Source organism: Mus musculus, chromosome 4 (assembly GCF_000001635.26).
Source record: "Mus musculus strain C57BL/6J chromosome 4, GRCm38.p6 C57BL/6J".
NCBI lineage: Eukaryota > Metazoa > Chordata > Mammalia > Rodentia > Muridae > Mus > Mus musculus.
The window spans coordinates 96,567,330-96,593,748 of NC_000070.6; the positions used below are offsets into that span (position 1 = coordinate 96,567,330).

Genomic DNA, 26,419 nt, shown 5'->3' on the forward strand with positions numbered 1-26,419 from the left:
GAAACATTTAAATCTCTGGAGCCTAGCTTCTTGAAGAGCAAATGATTTTGGGGTGATATCCTTTATTAGGCAACATTGTTGGTTTAATTATAAGGAGGTCAAAATTTATTGTCAGTGACCTACTTTATCATTGTTAATTGCCCTCACTGATCACACCCAGGAAAGATTCTTTCATTTAATACTCCCCATTGAAAAATGTTTTGAGTTAGAGAAGGGACTGAAGGAGCCGAAGGGATTTACAACCCCTAAGGAAGAACAACAATATCAACCAACCAGACCCGCCCCCCCGCCCCCCCCCCCAGATCTCCCAGGGACTAAACCACCAACCAAGGAGTACACATGGAGAGACCCATGGCTCCAGCCGCATATGTAGCAGAGGATGATATTGTCTGGCATGACTAGGAGGAGTGGTCCTGTGAAGGCTTGATTTCCCAGTGTAGGGGTATGCTAGGGCAGTGAGGTGGGGATGGTGGGTGGGAGGGGGAGCACCCTCATAGAAGCAGTGGGAGGGAGGATAGGATAGGAGGGTCCTGGAGGGGACTCCAGGAAAGGGGATAACATTTGAAGTGTAAATACATAAAAATCTAATAAAAAGAAAGAGAAAAGAAAAATTTGTTTTGCCAAGGCCCAGTAAGTTCAGGCTAGTAACTAGAACAATAATGACACTCATAGCCTACCTAGCCAAGTCCTATGAGAGAATGTTTCTGTACAAATGTTTAGTGGACAATGCTAGGTAAAAATGTTAATATGGATGCAGGAAATCTTTCCTAAATTGGAATGCTTCCAGAATTTGCTTTACAAGGTCAAAGTCCAACTGCTATATGTGAATCATAGAAACTGCTTCCATAGCACCTGCTTAGCCTGTCTGCTGGGAGTCATCCTGATATGCTGACTTTCAAAAGAGCCACTTGGAGGCAGAGCAAGGCAAGGCAGCTGCGGATCTGACAAATAGGAGAGCCTTTGGGTGGATATCTATACTGCCTTCACCCCAGAATCACCACAACTCTTATTTACTCTTTTTAGGACATACATATGAACTATGTCTGTCCAGAAGCAAATGCACAACAATGAAAGGAGAAAAGAAGCACGCAAGGTAAAGTTATAACTTTTTAAATAATTTTTATGAGTTACATATCTACTTAATCCATTCCCTCATGATCTCTGCAAACATTTTCATTTCTGGATGAATCATTTTTTCTCTGCAAGTCTTCAGTTGAGAAGCTGTGTTATTGAGCTCACAAGTGGCTTTCTACTTACTGAACCCATAACTTGATTCAGTTTTCTTAGTCTCATTGCACGCACTCTCTGTCACCTTAATTTTACCGGCTCAAATGGGAGCAGACACCAGTGTCTCCCATGCAGATGCCATTTCTTCATACTTTCCTCCTTCAACATCACAGCCTAGGAATTGCACAAAGGCGGTGACTGACTGGGGAAACGGTTGCAGCCATTCTGAACTGCAGACTTAGCTTCTCATTGACTGGGGGCTTGAAGGTAAATTTTTGGAAAAGAGTAGTGATAAAAATGAACAGCTCAGACCTGGCCAGTTGTTCTCCAAGACAAGCACGTTTTCCTATAAGACAAAACAAAACAAACAAGCAAAAAGTTAATTTATTCAGCTGTCATTGGTATGTCCAGGGACTGGTGCCCCTAACTACCATTCAGAGTTTCAGTGGGTGCTGGAATTTGAGCCCCATAAATTGCTTACTTAGATCTAGCATCTGTCTTGCCTCCTCCAAACACAGGAGGTGAAATCCAGAATCACAAATTGAATGCTCTCACAGATCTGGCCATCCTGGGAGAGCATGACACAGGAGACTAGGAGAAGGGAACTGTGTTGACTGGGAGTGTGTGAATAACTCAAGTGCTTTTCACACTCACTTAGCAAACATAAGCAATAGGGCAGATAATGGTGCAACAAAAACCAGAAGAAAGTTTTTAACCTTTAAAAGCAGATACTACAGGCAAAACTATTTAGTAACTGTGTGTTATAGTAGGACTGATATCATAGTTTATGCCTGTGTGTCCAAGCAATGTATTTAAATCATGTCTGTTCTCTTCATCTTCATCTTATTAAGAATGTCTAGGAATATGATTGGTAACTTGCTACAAAGAGAAAAAAAAAAAAAAACTCAACTCCATTGTAAATTCCCAAGATTCTTCTAGAAGAATTCCTCCGTCAGGACAAAACATGACCTGGAAAATCAGAAACCCATGCTCAGCAGCAGGCTCCATCAGGCACAACTGTGTCACTCTGACTAACTCACCCATTTTCAACGGGCTAAATCTTTCTTGCTTGACAAACATGCAAACAGTCTGTTTCCTGCCACAATGACAGACAGCTAACCACCACTGCCTCGTTAAAACTGTGGTTGGGCCATTTCACATCACATAACACACTTGAATTTCATCAGTACTAAAATGAAAGCAATGACCCAGGCCTTTATCAAAGTTCTTCCCAAGCACTTTGATGTATTAAGGTGCAGAAGATTCTTGTTAGCATAAAGCAGCCTGAGCTTTGGTCTATAGACAGGCAGGATTTGAAGTTTCAAGAAGGATTGTGCCATCTGTTCTAATACTGCACAGGTAATAACCCAATGCCTTCTTATAGTTGCCAAGAGAAAAATAGCTGATATCTGAATTTTCTTCCTACAAGGATGCTGCACATAGGAAGTCAAGAGAAAGTAGGTGAAAAAGTAGACTTGTACCAAAGATGAGGCAGAAAATACTGACACCTTGTAGCAAAATGCTAATTCAAGAAACATTCAGAATGTAGGTTTCTACATTCTGCTCAATTTAAGTGCTGTGACATAAAAGTTAAAATTATTTAACTTAAAAGAGAAATTTTATATTTTTACCATATAAACCCATCTCCTAGATTATAAATAAGAACCTAACATTACAATATAAGACCTTGCCAGAGACTGCGACTAGAGCAGAATCTCACTTAGTTAAGACGATGTCATTTAGAATTATTGTCTGTGTCCATTTTGATAAATAGAGAACCCTTCTGCTTGGCATCTTTCCACATCTTTATTAAAGTTCAAGTTTATTTCTAAATGAGAGAGAACATGGAAATAACATGGAAAAAAAATAAAAGTCAATAAAGATGACAGCTATCCAGGATTTGTTGTTTTGTTGGTTTTTTTTTTTTCTTGGTTTTTGGTTTTTTAGCTAGTTTCTTTGTTTTTAACAAGAGTCACGGGGCTGGGTCTCTGTGCTTGGTGTTGGGATAAACATATCAAGGGAAGCTGAAGCAGTAGTTGTCTGAAGCTGTGATGTACAAAGTATTCTGGCATTCAAACACTGCAATATTAGGCCACATACTCTGAGTAGAAATGTAATCACCAAGCCAGATGTAAATCCTGCAGTCTATAATGCTGGTCTGTCTAGAAAACACACTGTTGCAATGTTGTAGAAGTAACCAACCACTACCTGATTAGATTTGAGGCCCACTCCATGATATGGAATCCATACCTGACACTTCTTGTGTAGCCATGAACAGTAGACTACATAGGCCATAGATCTATAAACAAAAGTAAATACTACTGTTCTGTTAAAGGAACATAGAAATAATATGGCTCCTTATGATACTCTGCTATCCCTATTGGTAAGTGCCTTCCTTGGCCAGCATAAGGGAAACATTCTCTTGTAGGTGGGAACTAACATAGAAACTCACAACTGGACCAAGTGAAAAGACTAAAAGATTTTGAAACACTCAGTCCTAAATCTTCTTCAAATACCTTCCCTCGGGGCTCAGGGCTCTATGTGGAAGTGGAGCCAGAAAGATTACCGGGGGAAGAATGGATGAATGAATCCCAGGAAACAGTGCCTTCCAAATTACAGGACTGATATGTTTATAAATGCATAGAGTTTATGGTAGCACACTTGTGGCCTGCACAGATTCAAGCCAGACTGGGTCCCAGCACTTGGAGGAGGAAGTGTATATAGTCTCTCAGCCTTAAATAAAAAGCTATCTACAATTGGCAGCCTCTTGCAAAAAACACATTAGTTTGTTTCAGTGAAGTCTCATTGGCTGTATTAATCAAACTTGACATTAGGTTCCATACCAACAGTAGGCAAAATGAGCTCAATGGTATTTTTGTAAACATTTTGTTTCATATTGCTTTGTTTAGGTTTATTTTTTCAATGCCTTATTGGTCTTTGCCTAATATAATTTTGCTTGTATAATATGGTTTCCTATTTTGGGGAGTTTGTGTGTGTGTGTGTGTGTGTGTGTGTGTGTGTGTGTGTGTCTATGTGAGTGGGTGTTTCTTTTGTTAATTTTCAGTTCTTTGTTGTATTTCTGTGTATGTCTGTGTGTGTGTGTGTGTGTGTGTCTATGTCTCCATCTTTTCTTATTTTCTAAAGAAAGTGAAAGAACATAGAGTAGGTGAGAAGATAGGGAAGACAATGGACAATGGAGGAATTGGGAAAGAGGACACTTATCATAATATATTATATAAAAATTTTATTTTAGATAAGGAAAGATCCACAATGGACATGCTCATCTGGAAACATCCCAACTACAGCACAGAATTATAGTGAAGAAGGAAGGAAAATATGTGGAGGGGGTTGAATTCTCTCCTAAACATCACAACTCACCCATTGAGAATGGCAGAAAGGATTCTCTCTTCTTAAATTGTCCATTCTCCAGAAAGTGCTCTGGATTGAATGTATCTGGGGTGGTCCACTCGCTAGGATCCCTGTGCAGTGCAGTTAGGTTGGAAAGAACCATAATACCCTAGAAATGGCACCATAAAGTAAAGATTTAATGAAGACTTCCACCCAGATATGTGATTCTCAAACTTTATAATGTGAGATACTTGACAACGTGAACTTTCTCTTCTCTCCAACTGATTTACTATTGCCTGATATATTTTACCCATTTACAAAAGAAGGTAGACCATACTTCATTAGAGGATGTGGCTACTTTACTAAAAGTAGTTAGTATAAGTCTGATAAGAGGGACCTAAAAGCATCCATGGGACAACCATGAACCGGCTTCTTAGTTAAGACCATAGCAGCTGTATGATAGGATATATCATTCATCACTGATTCTACATTAATTTCCATATATTATCAAAGAGATCACATCCTATCTCACTACAGTTAGTCAAAGACCCAGGGATGTATCAAAAAGTATCCCTGTCAAGGCACATGCATGACACAATATCCAGAGTCACCAAAGTGAGCCATTCCCTACAGTAGGGAATGCTTAGCCATCAACAACGCTGGTCCACTCTTAAAATGTCTCTTGATTGCATCGCTGCCATTTCAGTTTTCCACTACAACCTCAGTGCAGATTGCCATCCTTTCCTTCTAGACTCTTGAAATCATTCAATATTTATTACTCTGTTCCCAATGTGTACACTAAATGGACTGTGCATATGACTTAGTTACACTGCCCGTCCATTCATTCAGTCTTGAAAAGCAGGCTTCTCATTCTCTTAAATCAAAGACTTATTCTCTGTGCTACCAGAGTCAATGTGTATTGTTCTCCTCTCCTTTGTCTCCCACCATAGTAGTATATGTTTATGATATCAACCGGGCCACGTTCTGATGGTTCTTGTTTTGAAAAGAATATTCCTTCCCATTTTGGCACTTGCTTAATTCTTAACACTCTTTCAGTCCCCAGCTCCAATATCTCTTCCTGCAGAAGCACCACTGATGTTCTTTAGCTGTTGCTCCTCACCCCAACTAGTCAGCATCACAGAGAAACAGAATTCTCTCCTACCAGTAGTCCTCATAGTTTATAAGCAGGATCTCCTATTATTCAGGTATCTCTAGTCTAGACTCAAACTTTGTGGGTGTTTAGTAAACATCCCCTTGATTAATAAGTAATAACTTCTGTTCTGAGTATAAGGTTATGTATATAAAATCTACTTTTATTTCCAAATGGAGCTTATAAATTGGGTTGAATGAATTTTGTAGAAGCTGAAGGTATAATTGGGTAGGAAATGTGATATGCTTGTACTGTGGTAGAAAGTGAAATCAGCATTGGAATAGGCCTGTCTGTTTCAAGGCCATGGTTGTCTGCATCCTTTAAACAGAGTCATTTATAATTCTTAATACCCAGAGAGATGATGTTATAATCTGAAAAAAAAAGTTGGTTTGGTTATTTGAAGATAAATCAATGGACAGAGAAACACAGAGAACATTGGAAAAATTCTGACTAAACTCCAAGCCATGAATTGCTCTATAGTAAACATAAGGACAGCTCTCTGCTTCAGCAGCAAAGGTCCTTTGCCACTATTAGAACAGAAAAATGCTGAGACATCCATTAGCAAACAAAGCCAGGTTCCATCTAAATACATATGATCTACAAATCTTCCTTTCTAGACTCCTCATAGTAGATTTGAATATCCATTAAGACACATAGACACTTTTAGCAAAAAAAATTAACTTCTCTTCCCATTGAAATGGTTTCTTAGGTCAGAAATTCATGTCAGTTTTTAAGATTAGGTGCCCAAGATAATGGCAGAGATAAACTGGAGGATCTGAGGCTGGGAAAGTGGTTACCTTTGGCAAGTTAAATCCAGCCAACTGGGTGTCAACTGCCACTTCCCTGGGAACGTTAAAGGGGATGATGTTGCCCATCCTCTGCACCTCATGGATGACAGCATTGGTGTAGGGCATGGAGTCTCGGTCTGCCAGATTCGGCTGTCTTGCTTGGCCAATCACTCTGTCAATCTCAGCCTGCATTTTTTCTGAAAACCAAACAAAATAAAACAGAAAAATTCTATTAATTTTAAAACGTTAATGCATTTTTTTCTAACGATATAGAATCTGTCTCTGAATACTCACCTGCTTTTATTTCATCTTAGTGTCCAGGATATAAAAAAGTTTCCTCAACCCTTCAAATCACTGTTTTATTAAACTGTAAATTCAATAACTTCCTTTGAGCTTCAACATAATCATAAAATTTGATATCCACTGAACTAATTGTCTCAAATATGCTCATAGTAGTACCTAATCAGGTTTCTATAAAGGAGCGGCTTCTACAAGCAAGCACCACCCATTGAGTGTGTTAAAAATCAATATAAATGCATTCCATAGTTCTAGAGCTTGGAATTTCACAGATCAAGGCACTATATGTTTTCTTGCCTGATAGACAACAACTTTATGTCTCATAGGTACCAAAGCTTTGCTGTTATCTCATGCCACCAAGGAGAAAGGAATCTCTCTGGTACTTCTTTTGGAAAGGCATTCATTTCCTGAACAATCACAATGAGAATTAGAGTTGAACATGAGTTTGGCAAGGACAGAAATGTTCAAACTATAGCACATCTATAAAGTCTAATTTCATAAGGAGAGATATCTGTGTGGACTGTGGAGAGCAGTCTGTTACTGGGCACATGTTGGTGAAGATGCTTACCTTCTTTGAGCTTCAGTTGTCTTCTGTGATTAGTAAGCATAAGTCTCCTTCATCTTCAGGGTGTTTTGAGATTTACACAAACTTTTTATAGTAATAAATGATTAACTCTGCATGCTACCTGTCAATATGACTCCTCTTTCTCAAGAGTAACAGAGGTTGGACTAATTTTATTTCATTGCCTGGCTATAAATTTCATTTTAAATGAATTTGAAACTTTAAGCCCTTTACTATTACTCTACTTATAAAGATTGATTTCATACAAAGTTTATGTAATATAAAATTTATTGGTATTGCAATGATGATTTTTTGAGGCAGGATTCTACCTATATGGCTATGCTCAACTTGGACCTTCAACACACCAGTTTCAAATCTGTATTAATTCAGGACACTATGCTAAGTTAAAGAATATGATCCCAAAACCATAAATTCTCAACTAACTGAAATAAAAATAGTCAAGTATTGAGAAAAATAGTGTGGGCCACCAATCACAGCTCTTCTCACCATTTTTACATGAATAATTTACTAGCCTTTAATATGTTCTTATTCTTGTACACATTATTGCTGGAACATCATCTTGCAAAAAATTCTATGTCCATGCTTCAAATACTATTTTCCCTCTTTCTGCATTCTTGCTTCTGTGTGGTGTACTATTTGACTGATTGTTTTCAATTAGTTGAGAATTTATAATTTTGGGATCATATTCTTTAACTTAGCATAGTGTCCTGAATTAATGCAGTGTCAGAGTTTATGTTTTGGAGCTGTAAGGTAACTCAGTGGTTAAGTTCACTTGTTGCTCCCGCCAAAGACCAGTGCTTGGTTCCCACACACATATGATGGCTAACAGCCATCTGCAATGCAAGTTCTAGATGCTTTCTTCTGACTTCTGCATGTACATAGTATACATACACAGGCAAAGCACATATACACATAACATAAAATAAATAAAAAAATTAGAAAGAACTTCTTATCTCTGACTAATTTATTTATTTATTTATTTATTTATTTATGCTCTCAGGCATATTCCATGCTTTATTTATTCATGGCACTTGGGTGCTCTGGTTTTTTTTTTTTTTTTTTAGATTTATTTATTTATTATATGTTAGTACACTGTAGCTGTCTTCAGCCACTCCAGAAGAGGGAGTGCCAGATCTTGTTACAGATGGTTGTGAACCACCATGTGGTTGCTGGGATTTGAACTCTGGACCTTCGGAAGAGCAGTCAGGTGCTCTTACCCACTGAGCCATCTCACCAGCGGGTGCTCTGGTTTTTACCATCTCTTGACTACTGTGCACGTTGTAAAATGAACATAGTTGTAATTGTATTATTTAAATCTATTGATATTTGATGTTTTATTTTTCAAGAGTCAAATCTATAATCTAAGTGAGTCCATATTAATTAAAAAAAAAAAAGTAGTCTTAGGACAGCTAGATAGTTGACAGGCTTGAACTACCTACTGACCTGAATGAAACCTTAGGATCTACATGGTGAAAGGGACAATTGATTCCTGGAAGTTGTCCCATGACCACTGCATTTATGTCATGGCATCTCCCACATCCCTTTAAATACAGCCAAAAATATAAGTGTAATATTCATAAAAATATATTTTCAATGATGATTCAAGATGCATACAGTTAAAGGTAGATACATATTAAGTGTACATTTTACATTCATAAAGAAATGAAGTTTACTCTGGGGAGATAACTCAGCCAGTAAAATATTTCCTTTGCAAACATGAGGACCTAAGTTTGGTCCCTAAAATCTATATGAAAAAGTCAGATGTGATGGCAAAATCTTGTAGTTCTAATATGCTGGAGATGCAGAGACAAGTGGACCCCTGGGGCTCAGTGGTTATTTGCTGAATCCCAGGCCCATGAAAGAATGTATCTTTAAAAAAGAAAAGTAAACTATGTTTCTGAAGAAGTTGGTTTGTGGCCTCAACATGTATATATGCATATACACATACATACATTTACAGAGAGTCACTCATCCAAAGATGAAATAAAAATTATGGACAAATTTTACTTCATCATATTGTCAGAACTCTTTATCTTTTTTGGTTTTCAAAATGGACTAAATTGATTTTATAAATAAATAAACTGTGAACCACAATTTGAAAACAAAATATATCATAAAAAGAAAAATGGTCCTAACCAGCACCTGCTAAGCTCTTCTAGAATATAGAGGAAGAGAAATTATGAGAGAAAGCATGCTTTGTCATGGACAAAAGGCAGTAGAGAGACAATAAAATAATGTATAAATCTCAGTGATGAAGGAGCATTGTTCATCTCTGGATGAAGAAAGTGACAACAATTTGGCAGTCAGTAAATTCCTGGAGAAATGTGATACCTTAGAAAGGTGGAGCCTTGTAATATCCTTCTAGATTTGGCAGAAACTGGAACAATACATTTTTGGTAGATAGAAGACCCATTGTCATGACTTAGATGCAAGAATAAAGACAGCAACAATATAAGACTGTAACACAGGAATGCTACAATGCAGGGTGGGGTTGAGAATGGGCAGAGAGGAGCGTGTCACATGACTCCAGAAACCAGATTAGGGCATTTGCACAATATCCAGGACAAATAAGAATGAGTTGCTAAAAAGGAAGGAGGAAATCTGTGGATGCTCTTAGGGTAAAGTCATTCTTTGCTGGAACTTACCACAGTGTCACTTCCCTTCTTTGCTTTCTTCTAGGCTGAGTTGTGAGGTAAACCCATCATGATCCTGACAGAACATGTGGAGAATGTCCCCCTTTCTAAGTGCACATTACCTCCCAGGCACTCTACCTTTCCTCACCCCTCCATGCCAACTTCTGGTCCCATCTGAACCACAGATTCCAGAAGCATCATTCCACCCTGTCCAGGTGCATTCATCACACAGTCACCTTGGACTTCTGGGTAGAGGGCCATGCAGAGGAGAGCCCAGCGCAGTGTTGTAGATGTTGTCTCTGTTCCAGCAAAGAAGAGGTCCAGAGTGCTGCAGATGAGGTTTTCTTCATTGAAACTTGTAGTAGTCTTGTCTGGGTACTGGAAAAGAGTGTTTGTTTATTCAGAGGTTTTGAATTTACAAAGATTCATATAAAGTGATATTCCCTTTGACTGTCTCCTGAAACACTTTCTTGCCCCTAGAGCAGCAAGCTGACCAAATCACTATAGCATTTGGGTGGATAAAAATCACTGCAACTATTTTTTTTTTCTCATTAAACTTTGTAAAACCTTTGACCTGTGATAAGAAAATGGGATAGAAAAATTATATTTGCCTTCTAGTATCAGCCACATCACTAAGTCTCTTCCTCTAAAGAAAAAAAAAAGTACAATATTGCTTTTATCAATATTATCCAAGACAAATGAAATAAAAGAGAGGATGAAAAAAATTGCTATTTGGCCCTTGGTCAGAGAAGGAACCCAATTTATCCACACTTACACTACTAATCCACTAATGTGTCCCAGTAAGAGGTCAGGTGACATCGAGGCTGTATATTTTGTGATACGGTTTGGACCTATAATGTATATTTTGTGATACGGTTTGGACCTATAATGAAATTTCAGAATTACTAAAGGCTTATGTTTTGGATTCTTGGTATCTAGTCATCTGAAGTATTTCTGGAGGTTCTATAACATTGCGGGGTGGCTATAACTGTTTGCATCCAGTCACTAGGGGCAGGACTCTGAAAGTTATCACCAGGCCCCAGATCTTGCCTTGGTCCCTGTATCTTAATATAGCATCATGTTTTGCTACCTTAAGCTTAGCTTGCCTGGCTTTCCTTCTTTGCAGTAATGGACCAAATTCCTGAAACTGTGAGCCAAAAGAAATCTCCTTTGTGTTGTTTTTGCCAGGTATTATCATAATGATGCAAAAGTAACAACCACAACAAACCGACCACTGTCTAGCCTCTTGTGCATTACTGGATACTGTTTATTGGAGTTAGGGGACCTCATTTAACCATTAAGGTTAAACTTCAGCATTCAGCTCTATTATGTTTTGTCTTGCAGTGGTGTGTGAGATGAAGTCAGTAACTGGCCCTAGACAAACTTGAAAAATTTAATTGGACTCTGAAGCTTAATTGGAGCTTTCATTTATGACACAGTTCATTCACATATGGATAAAAGCTAAGAGACATATAAAGATAGCATTATCGCAGCCTCCCAACAAATGGCTTAGAACTCTATTTCTAATGACCCTAATAATCCTAAATAAATGCCACATATACCTCATAAGCACTACATCCTTTTCATTTAATTTCCCTGTAGTGTGCTATGTAATTTTCCACAGATGTATATCTATTCATTTCTGCGCATATTGCTTAAGACTCCATAGTTAATATTGTACATGGGAATTATTCTTATAAGAGCTCAAAGTTCAGAATCAAAGAGACGAAATATAAAGATGGCAGCAGTGATCAGGGAGAAATAGATGCTACAGTCTTGGCATTGAAGATGAAGGAAGGAGGCATAGCAAAAGGGATCTGTGTCCCGTAGAGTCAGAATTGAGTTTTCATTACTTCCACGCAAAGCTTTCCTGGCCAACAGGTATACAAGGGTCATATAGTACTGTGATAAAACACATCTGTGCCATGCCAAACCAATAAGCTCAGGGAAACATGGTGTAGAATCAACTGAAAACCACTAAACTGCTGCTGCTTCTGCAATCAGAAAACAACACAGCAGGCATCTTCCCACCTTTGTCATTTCTGTGAGGAAAGCATCAATGAAGTCTCTCGGCTCATCTGGATCCCAGTCTCTCCGGTGATTGTTAACAATATCGGAAACAAACAATTGCAGTTTTCTCCAGTTTCTGAAAAGTGTCTGGTGTGATCCAGGAAGATACTGAAGTATCCTTGGAAAGATATTGTAAAGCTGATTGGGAAAAATAAGACAGTTATGGAGACACATGGTGCCACATTTCAAAACAGGCTTGTCTTTTTCTTGTGTCTTACAGATAGTCAAGCCATCTTGACTCTCTCTCTCTCTCTCTCTCTCTCTCTCTCTCTCTCTCTCTCTCTCTCTCTCTCTCTCTTTCTCTCTCTCTCTCTCTAGCCCAATACTCCACGGACATTTCAATTTTACCTGCATAGGACTTAAACACCCTAAATTGAATTAAAAAAGAGGCTCCAATTATAAGACTGGGAGATTAAAAGAGAACAACAACAACAACAACAACAACAAAACAACTAAAATTGTATATATTCTTGTAAAAATAGAAGCCAACTAAAAGGCATGAGGATAGTAAGGTAGACAACACTGCAGAACTGGTTTATAAAGATCTTGCATTATTTTACAGAGGAATAAAATAGTTATCCCAGACGCTGGACGTTTAAAGCTTTCAATTTTATTTAGATTAATTTATTTTGTTTTAAGTTTTGCATGATTCTTGGTGCCTGCAGAAGCGAAAAGAGAGTATTGAAGCCCCTTAAACTGGAGTTGTGGATTGTTGTGAGTCATTGTTTAGATGCTGGGGAGTGAACTGTGGTCCTATTCAATACCAACTAATACTCGAAACTGCAACTGCATAGGCCATCTCTCTAGCTCCTACAGTGATCAAATTTTAAGGCAAAGACTAAAGTCATAGAAAATTTTAAAAGTACTTTCAATTTATACTTGGGGATGTTAAAAGAGAACATTTAATAAGTTAAAACATGGGAAAACTCAGATAATTATAAACTATAAGATAGTCACAAATTAGTCCTCACAATTTAATAATTTAAAAATATTTACTTTATAATTATGTGCATGAGGCAAAATTGATTCATGAGTTCAGGTGCCTACTTGTAACCTCCCCCATCCCCTCAGCCTGAAACCTGTTTGCTCAGGTTTCACTGTTTGCATGGGGTGGAGCCTGCCGCTCTATCATTCTGCCACACCCACTGCTGGAGCCTGCTGCTTTGCTCCGGAGCCATACACAAGGTCACCCTGCAACTGGACCCTATGATTATTTGGCGGGAATTGAGCCCCTTCCCCTCCTTCATAACTGAGTGTCGGAAATAGTAAAATTGAGCTTTGATCAGAATTTTGTCTTAGCTACATCTTTCTCTCGCCCGCCTCTTCACTTCCAGGTTTCCATGATGCCTTTCCAGACTAAAACCCAAACATGTGAGCCGCTGGACACAACACCTACTGAAGCCAGAAACATTGGGATCCCTGGAGTCACAGACTTTGTGGCCATCCAACCTGAGTGCTGGGAACCAAATTTGGAACTTCTTCAAAATCAGCTTGTGCTTGTAATTGCCAATCGATCTCTCTACTTTTCTCACACTTCATTATTTCCAGTAATGGGAAATAAGTGCACCAATAAAAAGGGAACAATTATCAAACCTGGTACAGCATTTATAGCTAATTGCTGATGGGTTAAAAGGAAACTTCCAAAACAGAAGCATGTGAGAGTTTAAAAAATAAAACGCAGAAGGTGATTTTCTAGTTGAAGACTTAAGGAAAGCAGAGCAGCCCATGCATATCAGATGACAATATCTTGAATGGGGAAAAGAGTATTAGGCAAAAAGAACACTCCTAATTAAGAAGAGAGAACATTAACTTTATGTGTATCCAAGTATGTTGTAAAAAAGTGCAAAGTTGGAGTTCTGCATAAGACGGTATGCTACAAGTTGCTCCTGAGAGCCAGTAACAAAGACAGACAAGACAAAGAAAGCAGACTTTATCCCACAGGGAATTAGATAAAAAGCTTAGGGACCGCCTGGAAGGAGTGAAAGGATCCTCAAAATGGTGAAGACCAAACAGGTCACTTTGACCCAGGGAGTTCCCTTAATGGGGAAGCTCAGAAGCCTCTTCTAAGGGTCTGGCAGCAGAAAGCTGGCAAACTTACCCACAGGATAAGCCCACAATCCCTATAAGTGAAGCTGTTCATCATACTGATTCCTTTTGTTAATGAGTCAGTGGAGGAGAAAAAACCCATTTTGTTGTCATGATATCCAATTTGAAGGGGAGCAGCTGGGTGGCAGTTTGACAGAGAATCCATTGATAAAAACTGAGCCACCCAGAGGTCTGAAATTATGGAGCATTCATTGGTCAGAGAATCTCAGAGTTGTTTCTCACTGTAGCCTTTGGGAAGAGTAGATTCAGAGGGATAGTTATGGACAGAAGTGGGACCTAATACTAGTGGGTCTAAGTGAGGCTGACAGCAAGAACCAAGTTCAAGCAGAGAAGTGGGTAGGGAGACTCTCTACCCTCAGAGGACAGGAACAAAGCCCCTCTGTTGAGTCAGGCCCTGGAGTTCAGCAGCTCTGAGTCTGATGTCAGCATGTTAATGCATTCTGTCTTTCACTATTGTTGAACAAGAGATCTCTGAATGTACAAGTCAGGAAATTAGGAAGGAGATCTGGAAAGCTAAGTAGAATGAAAATAGAATCGATGTACACTTGATAAAAAAGGAAGCCAGCTGGTTTACTGAGATGAAACAGTAAGTAAAATATAATAGTGGCACAGGTATGAAGATATTATGATGACACCCATTGCTATTTAATTAATCTAAATGAAAACAATTTTAAAACTATAAAGTTGACAGAACTCTATCATGCAAGAGGTAACTCATATTTTAGAAGGCAATTTTAGCCCATTAAATGGAATAACCAACACAGATATATTAGAGGCGTTGGGAACTTGCTCCATAGCTCCAGATCAGAGGCAATAGTAGTAGGCCATGTTTATTAGTGATGTGTGACTGGACGTCTACTGACCCTTGTTGGAGTTGATTCATATGTGTGCAGTGGTCATAATTACATTTTTCCTACTGTTACATAATCTTTCAGTTTTCAAAATTAAAGCACTTTTGTAAACTAAAACAGTTAATTTTTTTTTATTAATGACATGTAATTGATGCAAGGACAAATGGTTCATTGAGAACACATAATTTAAACACATATAAATGTGTACACGATCTCACATATATTTATTCCAAGGTAGCAACATGACTTCTAGGAAACTTATGTGGGTAATCTTAGAAGTTAATTTTCCTTTAAAACTATCTTACACATATAGGAATAAGACTGAACAACCAGTAATCTGTGGGAAATATTTAGAAGGCACTAAGAATTAAAGAATTTGGACATAGAGTTCCTCAGCTGAGGGTAAAGTTTGAAGAGCAAACTTTATGTTATAGTATTACAAGATTGACAACATAAAGTATTAATTGAAATAAAAATAGGAACCACTTTTGAATTTTTAGTTATTTTTTTATGTACTGATGCAAATTCAAGACAAATGAGTGTCTGGGTTCAGATGAACACTTGTACCAGAATATCCATTGCAACATTATTAACAACATCACAAGTTTGGAATCAAATCAAAAGCCCAACTATCAAGAAAGGATTGTTACCAGAAAGTCACACATTTTGCCAATCCCAATCTCAGTTAACCAAAACCACAGAGAAATGTCAAAAATTTTGAGCTAGAAATAGAGTTATTTTTCAACAACAGCAACAACAACAACAACAACAACAACAGCTTTCACATATAAATGGTCATTCTCCAAATGCTGGTACTTTGTTTAAATATTATTTTCATGTACAAATTTTGCATATTATCAGAACATTGAAATCAATAGAGAGATTTGAATACACAGCTGTTTTTTATTAAAGTCAACTTTATGATATTATACCTTAACTGCAAAAGCTCTAAAACATAAAAAGAGGAACCTATTTGTTTGTATTAACCCCATTCTAATATCCTTCCTAAGATACAAGAGTGCTTACTTGGCACATCATTGATGACTCCAAACACATGGCCTCATCCAGTAGCCTCAGCATCTCCTGAAACTGACTGTCATGGTAGTCAAAGCGCTCCCCAAAGGTAATAGAGCAAATTATGTTGGAAACTGCATTGCTGATATTGAAGTGAGGGTCAAAAGGCTGTCCTGGAGTTGGGAAAAGAGAAAGTTGGGACAATTAAAGATATTTATGTTCATATTCTCTATAAAGAAAATAATATCTCAGCTTCCCCTTCCCCCACATAAATACTGGAGGATGCAGAGAATGAAATAATTGATGGGTTCTGGCCACAGCACCCACACAGGCTGGTATGAACCAAGGTTTCTGTCAATGGCTGAAAAGTCAGATTGGTGACCAGGATTTAAAGTCAGCAAAGTGATTAATAACCCATTTTATTTGCTGGGCTACAGCACTCTAGGTCAAGGTCATAGTTATAAGTTCACTTCAGTGTCTAGCCCAGAGCAGACCCAAGATAAACACAAAAGCACATGATAAGAATTTGTCTAACAAACATAGGCCACAGCCTCTGATACTCGCAGTGTGAAATGCCCACCTCCCTCATCTCTTATGGCCTCCACAAGGTAGTGAGCCTCCTCTTGTATTCGTTCCTCTAAGCTCCTCTTTCCTAGTCCAAAGTTCCTCAGTGTCATCAGGGCAAACCTCCTTTGCTCCTTCCATGTCTGGTCACTGGAGAAGATCAATCCTGAAAAGAAGAGATTCCACATTCCAGCATTGTGAGGCTCATTTAAAATTTTCTGATGAACTGGATGTGAATGTGTATGATGAAAAGAAGGGTCAGTAAGGCACTTAGAAGCTACCCAGAGAGACAATCCCAAAGCAAGGGAACAAATATTTACTGGTCACCTACAATAGTATTCATTAAGCATTCCTTGTATATTATGTGATTTAGTACTTTCAGAATATCCATGTGCTTATTAACAATTAATGTAGGCCCATTCTACCTGATGCAAAAGCTATAACACAGGGATAAAGTATAGTTTATAAAGAAATATAGTTAGTAGATAGCAACTTTTATTCACATTTCAGTTTCTCCAGATTTGAAGTCCATACTCTGATTACATAAGTCTAGAGGTTAATGTTTGTTGGAAATTGGTTCTTATGGTTTGTCTTAATTCAGCTCCAAAAGCTGTGCTTTTAGACATCTTGGTCCCTGCCCACAACTGGCTTCGAGTGCCTTATAGCCCGTGACTAGGCAGGGAGGAGACAAGGGAGTCTTTACTGCAAGCAAGGGACAGAAGGAGAGAGGAAGAAGAGGAGAATCGTCATGACTCAGAGCAAAAGAGATCAGATTTAAGAGCTGCATGAGAGAAATCATCCAACAATGTAGGTGGAAAGGGAATGTGGCCCTCTGCGGGGGGGAGGGGGTGCTGCCCAGAAGGTAACAGGGCAGCAAATATAAAATATAGACTTAGAGGTGTTAAGCCAGGAATACCAGAGGGGAGTGTGTGCAAGCCGAAGGGAGCTTTAGAAGTGACCAGCTATTGAGGTAGGAAGGCTTATTAAAATGCATATCTGTAACTTTTACTTGAGAATCAAAAGAGGTCTTGTAGGGGTGGGAGTGGAGGTGTGGTGTGTGTGACCTGCTGGGATCCAGAGCCAATAACTGATTCACCGCTACACATGTTAAGTTAAATAATAGGAATATACTCATGGATAAGACAAGACACATGATGTAAGAAAGTTTTATGGACAATGTTCTAGCCAAAACATTGTAAAGAACTGTTCTAGTAGAGAATGGATAAATGACTCAAGAAAGTAGGAAGGATGAGGATCCCACGCATGGAGTCTAGAGGCAAGGAGCAAGATCAGCATCCATCAACTACCGTATCACATGCAAAGCTGCCAAGCTTCCATCAGGTTTGTAACATTAAAAGAAATCCTCAAATTCTTTTAACTGTCCCCTTGAAATAGGTTAATACACATGAAGTATGATATTGACCTTCTGATTATTTTTTAAATGATCATAAGTATTCACAGCAGCCTGTTATATTATTGGTCAGAAGGCTAAAGGCCCCTCATGCCATCAGTTTATTGATGGAGTATGAGGAGTTTTAAACAAGAAGAGTATCATCACGAGGAAGGTGACTCATCTATTTTTCTATGCCAAAGGGTTGGAGTGGGAAAAGGAAAATGAGAACACAGTGTGTCTGGCTGTACTTACTACCAATGCATCAAGAGTTGGTGTTCAAGGCACATAGTTTCTCCCAAATCTGGAAAGGATACACTGTAAGTCCTCCTATGGGTGTTTTCATTCAGGAAATATGGCATCCTGCTTCCTTCACAGATGACAGGTGGTTTATGGGAACTTTGCCAGGTTATAGACAGGAAACTTTATCATGTCACAAAACTTAGAAAACACACTACATATTGATCAAGAAACTTACCATTTTTGTTAAAGAGATGTTTTCGGAGAAGAGTGACTGGGCGATTCATAAAATTGTGCTCCATTTGAGTAAAGATTTCTTTGATTAAGGGCATGCCAGTTATAACCACTGAAGGTATGTTAGCAAAATCCAGGCTTAGAACATTCCCGTATTTCTTCACAAACTGAAAAATATTACAGTAGTCACAATTGCGCGTGCGTGCGTGTGTGTATGTGTGTGTGTGTGTGTGTGTGTGTGTGTGTGTGTGTGTGTGTGTATGTGTGTGTGTGTATCTGTGAAGACTGTGTGGGAGGAGAGGGAAGCAAGCATCTTCCTCTGTAGAAATGTTTAGAAATTTTTACGCATAATGCATTAAGCTCAATTTTGAAACACATTAAGAATACAAATTTCCCTGTAGAAAATCCCAATGAATTAGCTGTGCAGCTACCTTATGTCCCTAGGAGAAGGCATGAGGATATGTGCAGCAACAAATAAGCAAATTCTCTATCCTGAGGTATCCTGAATTCTAGTGAAGGCAAAAATACAGTTTATTTGACAGCCCAAAGGTCAAGGAAGGTGGATATGTGTATATCTACTGTAGTTTTGTAAACATCCCTGTTTAGCCAGAGAATAATGCCCTCAAACATCTGTTATGTACAGAAGACTCCTGTATAACTAATGTAACTAATTCTGTGTGAAGTATGTGCATTTGTGTGTGGTGGTAGCATTTTGATGTGATGGAAAAGTTTTTTCTCTTCTCTACTTTTCACTTCTCCTCACTACTATAAGAATTTCCTCCAAAATTTTCATTCATGTATTCAGTCAATATGAATTAAATGAGCATTAATGTGTTCCTAGACTAGGTTATGAGACCATTCTATTCTGAAGCATCCCTGGAGACCAGTAAAGGCCGGAGAGCTATGTTCATAATCTGCCCAAAGATGAAAGTATAACTTTAAAGTTTGCTGTAGCAAACATGGAATTATTAATAAATTAAACTATCTGTTTAACCGGAAGAGACTGGGCCCTCTTCATACCCTGTTAGATATGGAAAGTGCAATAAGGATCACAGGCTGGGGCTGGAGACTTTCATGTACCTCTGGAGTGAAAAGAGCATGACGATTCTGTGCTTCACTGTCTATGGACTCTTGGGGGAGTTTCTCTATTTTTTAAATTAGAACCTAGTTATTAAAGGTAAATAAGTATCCCTCTCACATTGGATTCTGTAAGGAAGAATGAAAGGAGAAATGGGCAAGTCACCCCGTTTTCTCATTTTAAGGACCCAGCCACCCTACACATTATTGAGAAATTAGCAAGGTCTATCTGCAAAGAGTGAAGATGAGAAAAAAAATCAAGATGATGAGAAGAAAAGAACAGCTGAGTAGTACTCCATTGTGTAAATGTACCACACTGTATTCATTCCTGTGTTGAGGGACATCTGGGTTCTTTCCAGCTTCTGGCTATTATATATTAGGCTGCTATGAACATAGTGGAGCATGTGTCCTGCATGCTCACAGCCATCTATTGGACTAAGCACAGGGTCCCCAATGAAGGAGCTAGAGAAAGGACACAGGAGTTGAAGGGGTTTGCAGCCCCATATGAGAAACAATGTGAATGAACCAGTATCCCCAAAGCTCCTAGGGATGAAATCACCAACCAAAGAATACACATGGAGGGGCCCATGACTCCAGCTGCATATGTAGCAGAGGATGGCCTTGTCAGACATCAATGGGAAGAGAAACCCTTGGTCCTGTGAAGGTTCAGTGCCCCAGTGTAGAGAAATGCCAGGACATGGAAGCAGGAGTTGGTGAGGTGGTGAGCAGGGGGAGGAGGGTTGGGATAGTGGTTCTTCAGAGGGGAAATCAGGAAAGGGGATAACATTTGAAATGTAAATAAAGAAAAAAATCTAATAATAAAAAGAGAAAGAGAGAAGGAAAGAACAGTGAGTCTCTTGTCATGAATGGTATTTACTCTGTAATGGGTTGCCATTTCTTATGTCTTATTATATCAACTACATAACTCCTCACCATAATGAACATTTTTTTATCTTCCCAAAAGGCAAACAAGTTGTAAGTAAAGTAGTATAGTCAAGGAGGCAAAGCTGTTGTCTGACAGAGGGAATCCCCAAACATTATGAAAGATGTGAGGAAAAAGGCATGATCCTGAGATATACAATGACCTCACAGTTTAGTGATGCAGGCATGAGTGTGAGAGATGGAGAGTTCAGGTAGAAGAAGAGGGAACCAGAGAATCAAAGAAGTGAATGTCCATGATGATGCAGCATGTGCCACTCTGTGAAAATTGAGCTGAATGACTATGTATGAGCAGTATCAACGTTTCTTCCCCATGTATACTCAAGAGTTTCTGAAGACCCCACTTCTGCCTCTTGTTCTTCTGAGTCATGTCTAGTTCCAACAGTGGTTTCAAACAGAAGGGGTCCAATCCTCATTTATCATGTTTGTGTATGCACACCCTATAGAACTGGTCACAGAGCTCCAGTCCTATATAAACTATTTCAAATAAATGTAATGTTTTGGTTTCATCTTGGAATCTTATATACAAATTACAATAGAGCCTATATGCAGCCTTTCTTTAACTTTTAACCAAAAGTCCAGTTTTAAGTTCATTCCACCTCTAACAAGCCTTGTCCAGTGTCTCTACTAAGGACAGATTCGGTAACTATCATTTCTTCTAGATGTAAGTAATGTACACATAGAAATGTAGATCAGTTTTTAACTCTGTTTTCATGAATGTGTCCATGAGTGTTTTAAGCTTTTCAAAAAAGATTTATTGGCTCATTTATAATATTGACAAGCCTGTTCTAGGAATAAGTGAAATTTTAGTTTAAGTTAAGGGGGTCCTAACTGGCAATGAGTGCACATCTGGATCGTATGCTTATTCTTGAGGGAGAAACAGAATCTAAGACAGTGAGCTACGACCCCTTTCATAGTGGCTGCCTGAGCCCATCAAAAACAATTATGAAATAGCAACCAAAAAATGTTATTCTTGGGGGTCACCACAATATGAGAAACTGTGTTATAGAATCAGGGCATAAGGAAGGTTGAGAACCAGTGTTCTAAACCTAGGTACTAAAGATAATGTCTTCTTTCCCCAAGTGCTGCAAGATTCAAGGAGTGAATGTTCCAAATAAACAAAAGTAAGACACCTAGAATTAGTGAGGCACGGCATTGAGCCATAAATTCCAAGCAATGTGACCTTGAAAGACTTCCCTGACTTTAAGTTCCTAAGCCTAAGAAGTGTCAGAGGTACACAGAGAGAAGAGAGAAAAAAGTGTTCCAATTTACCCTGCCATCAGCAGAGGGGAGAAGGGCTAATAATCTGAATTTGTTTTATTTTTTAAATATAAATTTTTGATTTTTAGAATCTCATACACAAATATGTATTGAAATAATTTCACCCCTCTCTCTTTACCTTCCAACCCCTTCAGGGTCATCCCTAATTCCTCTTTCTAAAATTCATGACCTCTTCTTCTTTAATTAGTATTGATTATATATATGTATATGTATATATATATATATGTATATGAAATAAAAATATTCATCAACATCCAGTTGCCCCAGAAAAACAGGAGGCAGATATAGGCAATAACTTTTCCAGAAAAATAGTATGTGTGCGTATTTGTGTGGAGAGGGATATAGACAATGAAATGTGTGAAGAATAGCTAAAACTTCTCAATTTGGCAACATAAAAAAATCTATGTAAAAGGTGCATAAAATCTGCAAAGGAATCAAAAACCAAATAAACATCATAATCAAATTGAAAGTTAAAACAAACAAAACCAATTGAAAGTAGATGGCCGGTGGTGGTGGTGGGGGAGGATGTCACTTAGAAAGAAATTGGAAATTATTTCTCATCAGAAACTACAAAGTCTAGAGTTAAGTGGGAGACATCTAAATCTGTTAAGAGCAGCAGATTGACAAGCAAGTGTCCACAATCAGGAGAAAGACAGTGTGGGAATTAGTGGGGGGCATTCTGAGGTGGGGTAAAGCTAAGAAATTTCCTTCTGCCAAAGCCACCTCTGAAGAAACAGGGAAAGTAAGTACTGAAAGTCAGAAAAAAAAAATTGAACATGAAATGTCAAAAAAAAAAAAACCGAAAAACCCAAAACAAACAACAACAACAACAAAAACAAAACAAACCAAAACAACAATGAATCTATGGGAGAGGAGTAAGGAGCAAAGACAAGAGGCTTTTCCGCCTTTAAGTTCCAGCTGCACAGGACACTGAAGAGCAGGTTAGTGTCTGGTGTAGTTCTTAGTGTGTGTGGAGGAAACACCTTAGGCAGCTGGGCCATAGAGAGAGGATAGGGTCCTCTAGTTTTGTAGTTGTTTTGCTTCCCCTGAAAAAATAGTGTTAACAAAGTCAGTCGAATGTGAGCAATGAATAACAAACACTGAGCAGCTGCTGGGAGGATGATACAAGGATATCCAGGAGATATAAGAAAAGAGCAAAGAGGAATAGAGAGGCAAGTATTTGGAAAGTGTCTAAAAAACACACAGAGAACTCAGAATTTAAAAAAAAAATGGGTGGGAGAACAGAAGGAAAAATATGGGTTTAAATCCTCAAATTAGCAATAAATAATCAGACATAGCCAATCTTCACAAATACTGGAAAGTGACAGGGATGGTCACACATGGCAGAGTATTCACTATCTAAACAGAGAAAATTACTGTAGATAAGAAATATCACGTGGGAAGAGGGTCATAGAGCAGAAAGACCTTCCAGTCCTATACAGGTACTATGTACTCATAACCATTTTTCCAGGACAAGCGGGAGAGCTACAACAACTCAGTGGGAAAACAGGCAGACTTTTAGTGGAGCTGGAAACTTCAGTGCATCTTTCTCTGGATTAGATAAAGTCAGTAGGTGAGCAGTCATCAAAGATGCAAAAGGACCAAACTAGGCTCAATAAGACAAATCAGAGAACTGATATGTACACAGGTCAAGAGGAGAACACACTTTCAAAACAAAACAAAACAAAACTGGATAGGTAGTGTAACCAACATCTGGGACATCCTATTTCTTACTCCAACATAACGTGTTTATGAGGATAAATTATTACGTCATCAAATCTACCTTGACATACTTAAAAGACTTTAAAATCAGAGACAGTAAGTTTTCTGGCCATAAAATCACTCTGGGAATCTTTCATCGACAGATATCAAGAAAATCTACAACTGTTTGTAACCTGTAAGACCTTATCTCTGGGTTAGTGGGCTGTCAGCAACAGCCTTCGGCTACATCCTCGAGTTCCTGATGGCAATATACAGTTTCAGGATGCAGCCAGGCAGTGTTGCCTCTTCCTACCTGCTGAAGGGATAGGTGGGGCTGCTTGGGGTCCAAATGGAACAAGCAACCCACGAAAGGAAGGCGCATTGGCCCTGGCGGGTAGTTCTTGGGGCGACGGTTTTTGAGGAAATCAGCCAGGAACAGAAAGGTGACAGCAGACAGCAGCAAAATCCGGAGATGGAGCGCAGCCCAAATGGCAGCCACTAGGGAGCCGGCTGCCGCAAGCATGGCTGATATCAGAGCAGGCTCTTGGAGGAATGAGAATCTGAACTGAGGCAGTTCCCCAAGGACACTGCCTGTAGTTCCCAGAATGAACCAGGCCTGTGGTTTAAACCCCCAAATCGCTACAGGGCCCCTCCAATCTGTCGCCTGCAGACTCCTCCTCCCTGCTCTATTCACTTCAGCAACTTTGGCCCGCCTTGTTTATCTGCTTCCCTAAGTCTTAACAGAGCTTTGTCTCCAGAGCTCTTTCACTTTTACCCAGTCTTCCTAAGGACCCAAACATCCCCTTGGCCCCGCCTCAAGACTCTCCGTCACGCCCCTCTCCAAGTTCCAAGTCTTAGCCTTTGGAGACTATTCCTTTGGGGGTGGGGAAGCCACTTGAGCATGTATGGACTAGCTAAGAACCTTGCTCATAAACAAAGTATTTCTCTGGTTCTAGGCTTGTGATTTGCATGCAACCCAGAGAGTATCATGTGCATCTGATCTCCCGTTTTATAAACAACCTTTCACCACTGATTGCAATTTTCTGAAACAGGAACAGTATCAGCCCATGTTTCTGGGCTGCACGCCAGGGAGCGCTCTGGCCTCTTTATAAGAGCTCACCAGCTTTGAGTGCTATTCACAGTGAATTAAGTGAATCCACAGATTCTTCACAGAAAGAACACCCTGGTCTTGATTCTCCCCTACCCCCTTTTGTAGTGTTAGAGAACTGAACACCGCAGCCCTTGACCATGCTAAGAAGCCTTTCCATCATCACTTTGCACTCTCCCTCCCTCCCTATTAACTTTTAGGGTTAGTATATAATTTAGTGAATTTGATTAACGGGCACTTTCATGTCCATGTTTTTTCACAAATATTTATGCATATATTTGGCACTTTCCACTCATTCCCTACACTACTGTTGTAGGTCCTGCTCTTCCCCAGATTATCCCCTTCTGCATTTTGGCAGTGTACCTTCCTAAAGATTTGCTCCTTTCCTTCCATGGTTCCATTTCTAGTCCCAGACCCTGACCCCATTTACTCAAACACAGTTTAATCTAGGCTAGTACCGCAGAAAACAAGCTGTCTTCGCCTTTCTGCATCTGGTTTGTTTCATTTTCCATAAAGATCTCCAGCTTGTTCTCTCTCGGCTCTTCCATGAGAATCTCCAAGCACATTTGGTCTCCAGCATGGAACTTTCCACCCTGTGCCACATATAGGAGACCCTTAAGCCACATATCAGGCTAGACATGCATAGGCACTAAACATATAGATATACAGTCTGCTTACAAACTTTTTATTGATTAAAAAAGATAAATTGAAGTTTCTAACTCTCCAAGATCTTAAGAGGGAGACAGAGGAATAAGAAGAGAAACTTAACAAAGCTTAGCTTGTTTGTATTCTTTCAATCCTCTTTTGATTTTTTTCTTTTGTTGAAAACAGATTATTTTCTCATACACTATGCCCAGATGATAATTTCTCCTTCCTCTCTTCTTCTCAGTTTCTCCCAACAGGCCCTTCCCTGTGAATCTACTCTTTGTCTCTCAGGAAAGAACAGGTTTCTAAGAGATAACAAAACAAGACAAAACCTACGGTATCAAAGTTGAACACTGCAACCCAACAGTAGGAAAAGAGTCCCCAAAGCAGACACAAGAGCCAGAGACCCACTCATTCTTTCACTCAAGAGTCCCATAAAAAATACAAAGCTAATAGCTGAAATCCATGTCCAGAGGCCCTAACCCAGACCCATGGAAGCCCCGGGCTTGCTGCTGCAGAATCTCTGCTCGCTCTTAGGTACTTATCTTAGGGGATTCAGAGAGGTCCTTGCTCTCCTGGTGTTCACCATTTCCTCTGGCTCTTTCCCTCTTTTGCCTCCTCATTTACAGGAGTCCCTAAGTTCTGAGGGTAGGGATTTGATGGAGACATTTCATTTAGACTCGGTCCACATAAGGTCTGGCTGTGTGCCTCTGCATCTGTTCCCATCTGCTGCCAGAGGAAGCCTCTCTAATGATCACTGTATAAAGCACTGATCTATAAGTATAGCAAAACATTATTAGGAGTCATTTAACAGAACATCTTTTCAGACTCTGGTTTCCAGGCTATCTAGTCTCTGGTGCTGGGTTGTCCAAGCAGTGTTGGATATGGGTTACTTCTTGTGGAGTGGGTCTTAAGCCAAAGCAGATATTACCTCTCTGTTACCACAAGTGCTCCATTGTTGTACCATATCTTACAAGAACAGACTGTAGGGCAAATATTTTCTAGGTGGGTTGGTATTCAAGTTTTTTGATAGCCTGAAGAGTACCTTTCTGCAACACAGAGACTAGAACATAATGGAAAAGGCTTCATGTAGGTACCTGATTGACTTCTCCATATTCAATGAGTTGTGTGGATGCTGCCCTAGGCAATGGGGCTCCACTTTCAGTTTGCTGA

The 26,419-nt window shown here is 39.2% G+C and overlaps 1 protein-coding gene across 3 annotated transcripts; it reads right to left on the reverse strand.

Moving 5' to 3' along the window:
- Positions 1–1,094: 1,094 nt before the first annotated feature.
- Cyp2j9 (cytochrome P450, family 2, subfamily j, polypeptide 9) lies at positions 1,095–25,194 on the reverse strand. 3 transcript variants are annotated; one of them, XM_006503444.4, is made up of 10 exons: positions 23,807–24,279; positions 18,500–18,662; positions 16,648–16,797; positions 16,080–16,240; positions 12,058–12,234; positions 10,263–10,404; positions 6,523–6,710; positions 4,606–4,744; positions 2,138–2,196; positions 1,095–1,573 (listed from the first exon to the last, which is right to left on the reverse strand). In XM_006503444.4, exons 1-9 carry the CDS (start codon positions 24,014–24,016, stop codon positions 2,180–2,182), a joined length of 1,347 nt encoding a protein of 448 aa, XP_006503507.1. In that variant the 5' UTR covers positions 24,017–24,279; the 3' UTR covers positions 1,095–1,573; positions 2,138–2,179. The 3 variants fall into 3 exon arrangements, with proteins under 3 accessions (XP_006503507.1, XP_030109713.1, NP_083255.1); XM_030253853.1 differs by lacking the exons at positions 2,138–2,196; positions 23,807–24,279 and adding an exon at positions 25,060–25,194; NM_028979.2 differs by lacking the exon at positions 2,138–2,196 and having other exon boundaries at positions 1,100–1,573; positions 23,807–24,156.
- Positions 25,195–26,419: the final 1,225 nt, after the last annotated feature.